This window comes from Phocoena sinus, chromosome 11, assembly GCF_008692025.1.
Source record: "Phocoena sinus isolate mPhoSin1 chromosome 11, mPhoSin1.pri, whole genome shotgun sequence".
Lineage (NCBI taxonomy): Eukaryota > Metazoa > Chordata > Mammalia > Artiodactyla > Phocoenidae > Phocoena > Phocoena sinus.
In genome coordinates, this window is record NC_045773.1 from 84,176,219 (window position 1) to 84,191,230 (window position 15,012).

The following is a 15,012-nucleotide window of genomic DNA, read 5'->3' on the forward strand; positions in this document are numbered from 1 at the left end:
CCTCATCAAAAGCTTTGTTACAAAAAATGTTTACGGAGAAGAGCTTACAGGATGTGTACCTGTTTGTGTCTCTAACTACATTAACATTTGCCTCTAGCTTAAGTCAGAGCCATCATAGATTGAACTGCGTACTTTTCCTATTTCACAGACTTGCCTTGACTAAGCTTACTTTAGCGTTACGCTTCTTTCACTGAGGGGCCTGTAAAAAAAAAAGTAGTGTAGGTCCATGATCCTTGCTTGTATCTATTACAGGAATGTTGTTAGGGATGTTAATCACATCACGTGGATTCATGAGGCTCTTGGGGGGCAACTTTCTCAAAACTTAAACCAGGAAGAGCTGTGTTCTACTGAGCAACTGTTATCTTTTCATCCTTTGTGGATTTTGTGAATTGTGTTAACGCAGAGTTTCTGAAACTAGAATTCAGTTTATAGTGGGAGAATAAGGGTCGGAAATCATAAGTCCCCTTTAGAAACTGGGTCACGGCCACAAATTCCTTTTTTCAAGTGCTTTTTAAATTGAATTTGAATTTTTCCTCAGAGTAATTCATGAACGTAGTTTGAAGAGTCAAATATTGCCAGGCCTCTGATGAGAAACAGAGGTTCAGATTTGGGCCTTGAGGCATTTTTATGCTAAGCTATGTTTTTAAAATCGCTCTCCAAAATTTTAACAAATGGTTACTATTGTCCTTTGCTGTCCCTCGTAAGCTCATCTCTCTCCAACATTTGGATTTTCTTAGAAGCATATCCACGATAAGAATTTGAGCACAAGGGCTTTATTTGCTAATCTTCACGTGGACATACGCTTTCATTTCTCTTAGGTAAATACCTAGAACGGCCGGATCATACAGAATGTGTATGTTTAACTTTTAAGAAATTACCGAACAGTTCGATAGCATCTGTGGCATTTAACATTGCCACCAGCACTACCGGAGAGGCCCAGTTGCTTCACTGTCCTTAACACTTGGTATGGTCAAGTTTTGTTTTTCAAACTTCAGCCATTCTGATGGGCACATAACAGTATCTCACTGTAGGTTTAATTTGCACTTCCCTAAGGACTGTGTTGCCATCTTTTCACGTACTTATTTGCTATCTGTACATATGCTTTGCAAGTGTCCAAATATTTCCTCTATTTAAAAAATAAGGTTGTCTACTTAATGAGTAGTAAGTTCTTTATAGATAGAAATCCTTTGTTGGGTATATTTTGCAAATATTTTCTCCCAGTCTGTGGCTTGTCTTTCCATTCTCTTAAAAGTCTTTCAAAAAGAAGTTTTTGATTTTTATTTATGCAGTCTGATTTATGGTATAATTCGTGATTTTTGTGTGCTTTTTGAGAAACCTTTACCAAATCCAAGGTCACTAAAATTTTCTCCAATATTTCTTCTAGAAGATTAATAATTTTGGCTCTGACATTAAATTTTAAAACCTCTTCAATTCCTTCCTCTTTTGCTCCCTGCCACCAAATCCTGGCAATCCATTTTGACATTTTCCAGAAATACTTTTTAATTTGGCCAAGTCATCCTATCTACTTAGCTCTCCTCTTTCTTTGGGCTAATGGCCCAAATCTAAAACATAAACAGCTGTACTATTACAGTAACCACTGACCTCACATGGCTCTTTAAATATAAATTAAAATTTAAAAAATTAAAATGTTAGTTCCTCATATCATACTAGCCACATTTTGTGCTCAAAAGCCATACACGGGATACTGGTTATTATACTGGACAAACTCAGTTCCAGCATCCCAGAAAACTTATTGGACAGCGTTGCTACGATTAATAATATTTATTTAAGCATTTAGATCAGGCACTCTAGTAAAGGTTTTAATTCTCACAAAAATAGAGGTGGACTTAATATCAGAGATAAGAAAATTAAAGTTCTATAAGAATAACTTGCCTAAAGTAATCCTTTAAAGCTTGACATTGCTCTTTATTGCCCAATTTTATACAAAGCTTCTTGTATGCTTTCCACAGATCTTAATCCCAATGCTGTATACTTTGCAAACAATTTCCCTTTATTTGTCCTTTTCTTCCTTCAGAAACAGTACATATGAGAAATCCTGAATTTCACCCTACTCTTACTTCGTATTCCTTCAGTAGACATACTTTGTCTACACCAGTATGTGAAATGTGCAGATAGAAAGTTTCAGAACCCTTAGCTATTCATGCATCTCTTCATCTGCTCCCCACTTTGCTTCTCTCGAGGACTACCAACACCACCCCAACATTTTAAGCTTCCAAGAAGGGTATGATCATACCAGCCTTTACTTGGCTACTCAGATTCACCTGGGGAGCCTTTGACCCCAGATGCTCACACTCCTACTGGGTTAGATTACCTGGGCATGGGGTCTAGAAATCAACATTCCCTCCAGTGAGCTTGAGGTGCAACCAGGTTTACGAGGTAAAACCTCAGCTATCTATCTCAGTATAAAAAGGGAGAATTCATTTTCCCCTTGTTTCCTCCAAGCTAGTTAGCAGATTAGAAAGGAAACAAAACAAAAGCACAGACATAGACAAAGTTTCTACCCAGACTCCTTATACTTCATTCTTCAAGATATACACAAAGCTCAACAGAATGAAGTTTATTTATCATATACACAAGTCATGTCTGACAACTGAGAAAATGCTATTTACACAAAACAACACCGTAGATTGAAAATACATAGTATTTGTGTTTTAATACAATAATAGGGCCCCAGGATACAAACGAGGAAGTCTGAGTCCAAGTTTTCATTATAAAGTTATTTGCTCTGCTACAAAGAACTACAGTGGAGGTGAACGTTGGCAGTATATTTCTCATGAGTCACTATTACTGAATTTCACACACACGGTTTTGCATCTGTAGAGGAAGAGACAACTTCTTCAGCACATGTACCAATTTCTGAGTCTTCTCCTTCAGAATCCTCACCAGTTTCCTCTTCAGAATCAAATTCCTGACTATCCGGTGATTCAGAGTTATCCAGAGGTTCTTGATTCAGTCTCTTGTAAAGAATAAACCAATAATTTATTGTAAAAACTTCACAATCCAAGCCCATTATCAGTATGCTGATATAACTGACCCTCAATGTTATAATGAGGGTTCATTTCATAATGTCTCTATATTAAATTCACTTACATGCAGTCAAGTGTTTGTTAGATCAAAGTGCTAACCGTATTAGATCATATTTCTGCGAAGTCACAGTGTTTAAAAAGTTGCTTATTTTTTTTTTAAGTACTCACATGCTTTCAGAATACAATTTAAATCAGTACTTCTCCAACTATCTACAGTAAAGGGCCAGGTTTCCTAATTTCCCATCTGCTTTGGACCAATACTTCCATGGCAGTTAAGAGAGCTACTACAGTACTTCCAAATGAAAACTTCAGACGTGAGTTCTGTCATGGCACTAAAATGTACGGCAGAAATTCAGTACAAGAGAAAGTTTTGATATGAAAAATGTCCTCCCCAACAGCAAGATAATTTTTTGCAGACATGAGTAAGTTTAAGACCTATTTTTTAAGACTGGTAAAGTAACAGTCCATCAGGCTAATTCTTATAAACACAGTAGCTACTTCCAAATTTAAAAAAAAAAAGTCAGATAAGACGACCGAAGTTATTTCGTACACCAATTACCAGTTTTATAAATGACAGTAATATCTCATTGGCATTATATTTAAATTAAAAACTGTCTAGATATATATATATATATATATATATATATATATATATATATATATCTGATTCACTTTGCTGTACACCTGAAACTAACGCAACGCTCTAAATCAACTATACTCCAATAAAAATTTTTTTTAAAAAACAACCTGTCTGAAAATGACAACTGTGAAATATAATTTTCCATATGTTTTTCAGATGTAAGTATTCCTTTCTATATCGTTACAAGAAAATAGGTGTTCTTTTGCTCATAATAATATGCATCTAACAATTATTGAGCTCTCACTATGTACAGAGCAATTCTCTCAATTTTCTACCTATTCTCTAACTTGTTATTCTCATAGCAAGCCTATAAAGGTAGGCACTATTACTCTCCATTTTATTAAATGAGGAAAATGGAGCCCTGACAGGATAAATAACCTGCTTGACCTCAAACTTAATGGTGCTAGGTAGGGGGCTAGGACTCAAACCCAGGGAAATCTCTTTCTAGAGCCCAAACCACTTTCTGATCACACTACTGCCTCAACTTTATAGAAAAATAGATGCCTCTGAATCAGGTGAATGTTAAAATACCTACCTCTATTATCTCTGCCATATACTGTACATGTTTCTGCTACTTCTGCCAATTCCTTATTCTCCTTCTTCAGGCGGGCAATTTCATTGTCCTTTTGTTCAATTTCTTTATGAAGCTATGTGACATCAATCAAAAAGTTCAGTTTTCATAGATTTTGCTACGCTATAAACCAAATTATATGCCTCCAAGTATATAGCTGACACACATTTAGCACAAAGTTCCTAACAAAGGTGCTGTCTTTGGCTCTCAACACAATAGGCTTTCTTTTTGTATAATAGTTCTGGTAACAGAGTTGCCTACTTAAATTTTTATTCAGACAACATTAAGCTAGTTTATATGCTCTAATAAAATATCCTGGGCAGCAGAAAAGAAAATAATCCTGGAATGTTTAAAAATTCCACAAATTATATTCAGTACATACTTTCTCATTTTCCTTAAGTGCTTCATAGAGAGCCTTCCTCCGTTTTTCCGCCACTTCTTTCCAAATATTGAGAGGATGGATTTTCTAAAATAAATTGTTTTACATGTAACTTTGAAAATCATTACTGTTGTATACTGCTGTAAAAGCCCAATAACTAAAAAGGAAAAAAACCAATAACTTTTTTGTCTATTTTTTAAAAAGTTTACAATATCCTTCAGTACTGAGTAATACCCATTTTTTTAAAGATTAATGTTAGAAAGCCAAGTCAGTTTTTTTCTCTTATTTTTCCAACATTTTGAAGATTTCAATCCCTTCAAAGGAATTGAACACAAGTACAATACACATATAACTTTAACCTAGATTGTTAAAGGTGTTTGCAACATTTGCTTTGTGTGTTCATATTTTTTTAATTTAACATTCACATTGTGAAAAGTCCAGGATAGTTATTTTTACACTGTCCTTAAATTTGGATTTGTCCATTTCCATGATGAAATTCAAGCTACACAAGTTGGCAGGAACACTGTGTAAGAATGTTGTATCCTTCTCAGTGTATCACCAAAGAAGCACATACTAATTGGTCACAATACTGGAGATGTTAAATTTGGTCGCTTGATTAAGATGATTTCTCCCTTGTAAAGATACTTTTTTCCTTTAGTACACAAATAAATGATCTATGGAGTAAAATTTTTGAGTCTGTGGTATTAATATCCAGTTCCCTAACAACCTTTCACCCAATTTTCCTCCACTGATGTTTCTTGTTCCTTCTACATTTAGTAGTTGGCATTATTCTGTAAAGAACTTTCCCTACCCCAATTCAAAAGAAAATTACCAGTATGGATTCATGTATTCTTTTTTAATTCAATGTATTATAATCCATTCTTGTCATTATTCATTTTGATGCTCAAATTTTCCCAAATTTAGCCAGGGGGGAATCCCTTCAAGCAGACTCCTTGTCCTTATAACCGGCACCCATCAGGTTTTGAGTACTTCCGTATTTTCTAACACAAGAGATTCCAAGCTCACTCTGTAGTTTCCCTGCCCCAGTGCTGGAAGCAGCCATTTCTCCAGGGAGCTTTAGTGGAGAATAGTGTTTACAAACCAAGAACTCGATGTGATGGTGCTTCTTATTATTCGGGCGTCATTTGTTTCTGGGCTCTTTCATTGGCAGTTAGGAAAGGTTCTTTTTAAAAACTCACCAGTTTATACCAACACTCCCAATTCCAGTTCCACAACAGAGTTCTTCCTTTCCTTCCCCTTTATATACTGTATCTCCCTTAACCATACCATGGACCCAACAATATCAACATATTACTCATTTGCTCAATCCTAAAATATACACAAATTTTTACCCAAACTGCTACTACACCAATACCACTGCCAACAAAAATTAAATTCGAGATTTCTTTATAGTTCTTTTAATCCTCACAGTATAGCCCTCTGAGGGTCTACAGTCAGAGTTCTGTGTTCAAGTTGCATGGATTAATGTTTTTCATCTATGTGGTATGTTGGCAATATAATGTATAGTTGAGTTGTTTATTTCCATAATTAACTTCAGTGTTTTTTTTCCCACCAATCTTCATTAATTTTAGCCAAATCAGATATGAGTGTCACAAATCCTGTTGTTTATTCTACATTATTATTAGAGCTTCTTTATTTGTATGCAGTCAGCCTTTCTATTGGGTTGGCCAAAAAGTTCATTGGGGTTTTAACATCTTACAGAAAAACCTGAACGAACTTTTTGGCCAACCAAATAAATGAAATCCAATAAATGAAATCCCACTGTCTACTTATTTTTCCCCTCACTGTCCTCAGGGGACTCGAAATGAGCCCAAATGTCACTATAACCTTGAGTACGACAATTAACTTCTCTAGGCTCAATCTTTTTCCTCAGTAATAATGACCCATGGTTAGGACAGAAGTGATCACCTTCCATAATACTTATAAAGCATCATTAACTTCCTCTTCTGATCCCCACTGCCATTAGAAACTAGTATGTATTATAACCACGTGCTTCTCATTCACCTTCACTCCCCTTATTATTCCTATTGTCCCCTTATTTCATTCTCCTGGTATCTTTTCTTCAAATTCATTATCTCTATACATTTTTCTTCTGAAAAGACTATTTCCAAGTCTTATAAGTCCAATATCAGAGCTGCCATATTAATCACTTTCCTTTTCTTTAATATTTCATACATATCTGGATTTACCAAACAGTAGGACCTGTCCAAATGTACACTGTTTTATATATTTCCACGTTAAAAAATCTTAAATTATCAAAAACATAAAAGTAAAATATCTAATAAATTAAGAAGCTGTGGGAAGAGTTCATAACAGTACAACAAATAATATTTACCCTTATTTTGATTAAAAAATTTAAAATAAAAGCCATATACACACACACACACACACACACACACACACACACACACACACACACACTTTTTTTTTTCCATACCTGTAATCATAAGATCAAATGCTTCTTGGGTGACGCCTCCAAGATTTTTATTTTCATTGTGTTCTGGGTCAGTAACAACTCCAGAGCTGGAAGTCTTAGATATTAACTGGTCGTTCCAATGTTTCCGTTTGGACAAGCTTTTAACCAACTATAATGAAAATATATACATCAGTCATTTTGTTTAATGAACAAGAAAGCTGGGCAATTTAGTCTCTTATGAATTAAAACTAAAGCACTCAGATATGGGGATATATGTATAGCTGATTCACTTTGTTATAAAGCAGAAACTAACACACCATTGTAAAGCAGTTATACTCCAATAAAGATTTTTAAAAAACCGAAAGCACTCGTATCTCTATCTTTCTGATATCTTTGGCCCTTTTAAGAAATTACACAATTCAAAACTCTACCAAAATGTATAGTTATATTTTAGGAATTTTATTTACATCAACTATTTTGAATTAGACTTGAGCCTAAGGCTTAGCTGAATTTATTTTTATTATTTAAATGATTCAGTACCATGGAAAGGCACTAATTTCAAAAGTCTAGAAACCCTCATCCATGATTTCATCATTTACATACAGGGGTAAATGACTGAATCTAACATTTTATTCTTAAAAAAAAATCAAACATAATGCCTATAGGTTAACTCATAACTTATTACATTATCCCAGTTCTACTACAGGTATTCATACCACTTTTGAACTTCCTAAATGGAAAAATTAAAACAAAAACCACTTTTGTGGGGAATATACAATTGTTATCCTTAAATTATTTCCAAATTTCAATGATTTAGGTATTTCTGACGAAGGAACTCTTTGAAATGTTTTTAATGTAAAGGTAGCATCATCTGTACCCCATTCTAGCTCAATAATACACACCTCATTTTCTCTTCCGACTAGAGATCCAGCCGTAGAAGGCTGAATCATCTTCAGAGTTCTTCTTGGAACAGGACTGCTCTGAAAGTCAAGATAATGAATTATCTGGTTACTGAGTTCCTATATGGAGTGTTAACATCTCAGTGCTACCGTAATTTACAAAAGAAAAAAAAATGCTAAGGACACTAATGTTTGATCTGCTGTATACTTTTATAATGCTACATATGATTTGATCAACTAGCAAGCTTATTATTTCCCTAAAATTATAATAAAGTTTGAAGAAATTCTAAGAATAAATCACATTACCCAAATTTGACACAAACAAGTAGCTCTTCTTCCATTTCAATGGACATTCTTGCTATAGTCATGTAGTCATTTGTTTAGTTAAAACAAAAATATAACATTAAGTTCTAGTACTCCAAACCATGTATGATGAAATTCCAATAAAACAGGAATATTTGTATTCCCTCTTAAAAAGATCTTCTACACAGAAACTAGAAATTTACCAAACATCATAACGTTTAATGCTACCCACAAAAGAGGTAAATTGGAGGAAAAGGTTAATTATTTACACTGCAAAATACTTTCCCCTAATCAAAAGGATTCATCTCAGGCTTCCTTTAAATTGCAAATAGTCCCTAACACATTTATATGAATCCACCAAAAGAATATCACTTTAAAGAATATTACACATGTAAGAAGACCCGCTTCCCCCCTTCAACCTTTACCTGACTGCAGAAACAGTTTTGCTTCAAGCCCATTCATCAGCAGAGAAAATGTCAGTGCTTGAGGCATACACACACTCTAAAATGCACAAGCTATTGTTTTTGAAAAAAAAATGGTTTCCTTGTAATATGTAAATACCTTCCTGTATATTTCCTGATCTAAAAGGTCTCTCTATTTTTGCAAAAAATCATTAGTTATACTGCCACCACGGGATAGCAAACAATGGTGAACACTCAAACAAGGTCAGCAAGAACATGACACCGAAGCAGCGTGAGAAAGTTACTGATTCCACACTGTGCTTCACAGGACTAGAGTTCACCTTTCCCACGGTAAAGTTTCTACTGCTGATTATTATCTCACCATTTAACTGAAGAACAAATGCTGGCTACTGTGGGAACAAATATTACACCAACATTTCAGATATAATTTAGATTACAGATTAGTCAACATTGTCCAGACAAATAGAAGAAAATACAACTTTGGAACCTTAATAATAGGAGGTGTTAATTTATTTAAATGCTTGCTACTCATAAAGGCCAAAGAAGCCAGCTAAATGACCACTTCCAAGATTTAACTTTCACAACTGTAAGCTTTGTAGCATCCAGCCGTCCAAATGCAATATTGCTATTATCATTTTATTCATATAGATCATGTGTTAGAATAATAAGCTCTTTACAGCCAGAAAGGTTCTTATATATTGAGTCGTAATCTTTTTAGAAAACAATTTGAGATTCTATGAACCCCCTCAAAAAAAAACAAAAGAGCATACTCACACAGAATTTTGTGTATAATTGGCAAGGAATCCGTGAACTCCTAAAATGTACTCTTACAGACCTAGTTTCAGTCCAACGCCCTCATTTTACAGATGAGTAAACTGAGGCTGAGATGCTAAATAACTCACCCAACATCACAGTTTTGGAGGCAGAACCACAACCAAACAGAACCCAGATCCTTTTATATCCCAGATAGTTGTACTATAGATAGTAAATATTAGACTTCTCTTTAACTGTTAGAATCTGCTGAAATTACATAAATTATTTGTCTGGGATTTGATTCAGTGGAGGAAAGGGGGAGTGAATGGAGATGGAGATGAAACAAGACTGGCCATATACTGATAATTGTTGAAAATGGGGGAAGTAAAATGAGATTATACTATTGACTCTTATTTTTGAATACTTAAAAATTTTCATAATAAAAAGTTTAAAAACACACACATACAAAGCACAGTGGGAAGATGCCATCACCCTTTATGAAAGCTGATGGAATAAAATTCACAAATTATCGATGCAAATTATTCACGAAAAATAATGTAAGGAAGATACTAAGGCAAGGTAAACAAAGCAGCCTATCAAAAAGCACCTGCTATCACTTACAAAAAGGCTTTTATTTATACCATTGAATTTAAATCTGGAAACTGGTACACTTTCTTAACAATGTAGTCTCATTCCCAGGAATCCTGAGAATACATATAGTCTAAGTTGTGTGGCAGGACCCCCTAGCTAAGTTGAGAATTCATTTAGAACCTGAAGAGCGAAGCCAGTCAAAATTACAAACTCAAAATTAAGCTCTGTCTTTATTGTTATAAGAATAAACATTTGGAACATGATTTCCAGTGACAGTATAATACAGGGATTCAAAAAGTGTGGCAAAATGAGCAAGTCGGATGGTGATAAGCATATACCTTGGAAATATACGCAATATAATGCAAACTGTCTCTGTGGTCAAAGACACTAATCTGAAGATACATAAAAAGGATTTTAATAAAATCATTTCATGAAATGTAGTAAAAGTAGAAACAAAGCATTTCTTATATATAGAAAATCCTAAGGAATCTACTAAAAACTATTAGAATAAACAAGTTTAGCAAGGTTGCAAGATACAAGATCAAGGTACAAAAATCAATAGTACTTCTATACCGTAGCAATGAGCACCCCAAAAATTTAATTAAGGAAATGATTCCAGCTACAATAGCATTAAAAAGAATAAAATACTTAGGAAAAAATTTAACAAAAAAGTGAAAAACTCAAAAAACTTTGTTGAAACTTTTTTCTTTCAACAAAACATTGTTGAAAGAATGTAAAGAAGACCTAAATAAATGGAAAGACATCCCATGTATGTGGATCAGAAAACTTAATATTCAACCATAATTAATTTTTAAACAGTTCTCTATTGTTACTTGCCCTCAGACTAAAAACTGATTAATTCAACGTTCATAGAAATTATATTCAGGTTAAATTTGACTAAATATGTCAAAAAACATCTAACTACAAGCTTTCTATAACAAATTAAAGTGACTGCATCACATACCTTTACATTCTCTTGGATTCCTTCTTGTTTCTGCTTCATACTGTGATTCATTGTACACCTGGTGAAGAACAGAAGACCAGTAATTCAAAAACAGAATATGGTCTGCATCAGAAAGTGAAACCTAGTTTTTTGTTGTTGTTGAAAGTACAATCATAAAAATAAAAATTAAAAAATCATAGCAATAAAAAATGATGGAACTATCTTTTCTCACTGTACCCAAACTCAGCCCTGTCAATGACAAGTGACTAAAGCTAATGACATTTAATATCTCTATACACACACATACAATTAATTCTGGCTGGAAAAGTATTGTTACAAAAGGGAAAATTTGTATTCTAAACAAACTTACAAAACATGACAGTGTCCTGGATTAAATACAGGGCTGTCAAAGATCTGAAAAACGGACTTCCCTGGTAGCAGTGGTTAAGAATCCACCTGCCAATGCAGGGGACACAAGTTTGAGCCCTGGTCTGGGAAGATCCCACATGCCACGGAGCAACTAAGCCCGCGAGCCACAACTACTGAGCCCACGTGCCGTAACTACTGAAGCCCATACGCCTAGGGCCCATACTCCGCAACAAGAGAAGCTACTATAATGAGAAGCACATGCACCACAGTGAAGAGTAGCCTCCGCTCCCCTCAACGAGAAAGCCCCCCCGCACAGCAACGAAGACCCAACACAGCCAAAAATAAATAATTTTTAAAAAAAGATCTGAAAAACAGTCACCAGGAAAAGCAAAACACAGATACTTGGGTGTGCCCAAGTCAAGAGCAGCATCCTAACTCTACTGTTTCAAAGGCAGATTTAAGCTATAATAAACTTGGCTCTGGTAACCAGCAATAACTTAATAGTGATTTAATATCCAATCAAATAAGATTATGCATTTACATTTGTAGGGAATGTGTAACCACCATAATGAACTGAGACACTGGTGGAAGCAAAGAAAAGGGAGCAAGAGACAAAGGGCTATGTAACGCTGTTAACCACACCACTGGGCCGGACTCACTCCAAACCCAACTTTGAACTCCCCAGCCATGTCTCTCCCTCAAACAGATCTCCTTGATTTCTGTGGCATGCCTTTCTTTACCCAGTGCAGTGGCTTTTAAACTTTGACTATGACCCATCCCATGTGAATACACTTTACACTGTGCCCTAGCACACACAAACGCAAACGAAAATGTTTAGGAAAGAAAATCGAATTGTGTGACGCACCCTATTTTCTATTCTAGTTAATATTAAGCAAATGCTGGTCGAGCTGAGCCAAGGCAATGATTTTCAAACTGCGGGTTGCAGCCTGGGATTCCAAAATCACTCAGTGGTTGTTTAGAAAAATGTAACTAAACAGACGAGAAAACGTCAGAGTGCAGGGCATATGAGAAATAAATACTGCTTAGCGAAGGTTCTAATTTAGTTGGAGGGTTGCATCCTAAATTGCGATGTAAAAAATGTTCTTTAGTACATGTCCAGATTTAAAAAGTTGAAAGCCACAGATCAAATCTAATCCTTCACTTGTTCATCACACTCCCGCCAGAAACCTCGCGTCCTTACTTTTTATTCTCTAGTTCTTTTAAACAACTAGATTGAAAACTCTGGCATAGGACTGGGTCCAAGGAAATCCTGATAAACTGGTGAAACCAGTGTCACCAAGTTCAATTTTTTTTTTTAAGGGGGACGCAGAATTCAGGGACCTTGTCCCATGAGCCCAGTTTGCAGACCCCCTTGGATCACCGCCAGTTAATTACTGGTCAAGAGGGTGGATGTTCCGCCTCATCCCGACAGCCAGGCACGCCCAGGCTGAGGCCCTCACACCAAGCAGCTGCACACAAACGGCCCCGCGACCCCGCCAGCTGGCCAACGGACAGAGACCCAGAAACCAAAACCTGGGCAGAAGATCCGGTGCCGCGCGCCAGGTCCCTCCAACCGCTGAGCGCGCCACAGGGACTGTGCCCGCCAGCCAATAGAGAGCGCGGACGGGACAGCGCGCCAAAACAGATCCAACCAATGGGGCAGCCCCGAGCCTCACCTCCCTCCCCGTCCCGGCTCCTGTGACCGTTCAACAGCCCCTTCACTTAGACCCCGGCAGCGGCCCGGCAGCTGTCACACGAGTACCCGACTTCCGGCCGGTGGGAGCCCAAAGCGGCTAGTTTAGCAGCCCCCGCGGACCCACTCCGGTCACCTCTCTCACACTTACTGGATGGAAGCGGGCAATCCTTGTAGCGAACTCACGTAGTTGTGGCTCCGGCGCCTCGCGTGAGGTCCACAGGCAATACGCGTTCGTCCCCGCAGCCGCAGGAATGCTAGCGCGCGCGGCTGTAAAAGAGTGGAACTCCGCCCTTCGGCCCTAGACGGCCACGTGATCGCCTGACACGAGACGGAGGGCGGGGCCATCCGAATCCGGCGAATCGCCTCTCGGCTCCGCCCGCTTCGGCTCTGCCCCTTCCTGCGCCTGCGTGGTGGGCGTAGCGTGTGTTTGGGCTGGAATATCATGGGGCTTCTCCTACCTAATTCTTTAGTGTCCTCGGATCCTGCCTTCTGACCAGTGCTTGGAACTTCCCTTCAGAGTAGAATCCTCTTTTTTTTTTTTGACTTTTACAAGCGGGGAAAAGACCTGCGCCCACTAGTTGTAAACACTGGGAGAACAAAATATTGTATATGTAGTACGGCTTATTTTTCTGTAGAACCCTCGTTCCGCGGACTCCTAATTGTATTAAGAGCTTTTATATTTTCGTTTTTTGTATTTTGACTACATTGTGGTGCGGTAGTAGTGCCGGAAGGCCTAATCCTGCGATGAATCCTGCTATTCACTGAGCACCTAGTACGTACTAAGTACTGTTCTGGGCGCCGGGAAAACAACTGCCATTGCAATCTGAAGGAGCAGGAAAGCCTTAATAATAATTACGTCTAGCTTTTTTTTTTCTTTCTTTCTTTAAGTCGTTTTACAAATTTCTCAACTTTCTTTGTGGGCGTAGTACATTTCGGTTTACTGGAGTCTTGTTAAATCTTCTGTTTACACCTACCATAGCTATTATAATACAAGTCTGTTTTCCCATTTCTTAACTTTTCATAGGATTATCATTCTCAGAAGGCAGGAAATATTTATCTACTAACTACGCACAGCACCGCCTTTAGGAAATGCTTTCTCAGCTGTATACGCTGCAGACACTGCGTGCCCACCTCCTGCCACCCGCCCCACCCGTATTTCTTTTTGACAGAGCTTAAAATCTAGCTTTCTTTGGGGTGAAATGTAACATTTAATATAAATTCTAGATAAAGGAAACAACCCACTGTTTTGAAAACTGTCAGTAGACGACTGAGTTTCCGAGTAAGAATTTTGATGACCTTGTAATTTGACTGTGTAATTTGACTTTGAAACACCAGCCAGTCAAAACTAAATCTGACTTCTAATTTCTTCATTCAGCCACATGATAAAAAGGCATCACTGATGAAAAGAGCCCAAATAGTAAGTATATATTTTAAAATATATAAAAAGTTATATTCAGGCAGTCTGTACTAAGTATTGTATAAGGCAAAGTACCTAATGTTATTTCTTAACAGAACTAAGAAGCTGGGAAAGAAAAATGTCTTCTGTATGAAAATGGTAACCAAAACAGAGGGGTAGAATTTAGAGGTTATCATAGGTGAAAATCTAGAGGCAATAAAAGGATTGATTTTTTTAAACGTCTTATGAAGCACACCTCCCCAGATGTTATCTGTAGTTGTTAATAGTATTGGTTAATTTTGGAATGGTGTGGAGAGACATTAACTTTATACATTTTAGTGTTGTTTGACTTTTTTTAAGTTCAGCATACCAAAGGAGATGATGCCTCCCTTAGGAAAAATTGTGAAGCCCCCAGAGTCTGCAACAACCATGTCACCAGCTTAGGTAAGATCCCTTATGCTTTGCCTGCTCAATGATCAACTAGTTGATGTGACAAATTAATTCAGATATCTACCTATGCTATTCATTTGGGTGGCTGCCAGCCACATGATGGCTGTTGAGCACTT

The 15,012-nt window shown here is 36.9% G+C and overlaps 1 protein-coding gene across 1 annotated transcript; it reads right to left on the reverse strand.

Moving 5' to 3' along the window:
- Positions 1 to 2,563: 2,563 nt before the first annotated feature.
- Positions 2,564 to 13,346, reverse strand: GMNN (geminin DNA replication inhibitor). The gene is given in 9 exon segments (XM_032648456.1): positions 2,564 to 2,977; positions 4,223 to 4,252; positions 4,254 to 4,334; positions 4,641 to 4,703; positions 4,705 to 4,724; positions 7,096 to 7,243; positions 7,977 to 8,054; positions 11,007 to 11,064; positions 13,199 to 13,346. Coding segments are annotated over 8 exon segments (633 nt in total). The 5' UTR covers positions 11,058 to 11,064; positions 13,199 to 13,346; the 3' UTR covers positions 2,564 to 2,815.
- Between the last annotated feature and the right edge of the window lie 1,666 nt (positions 13,347 to 15,012).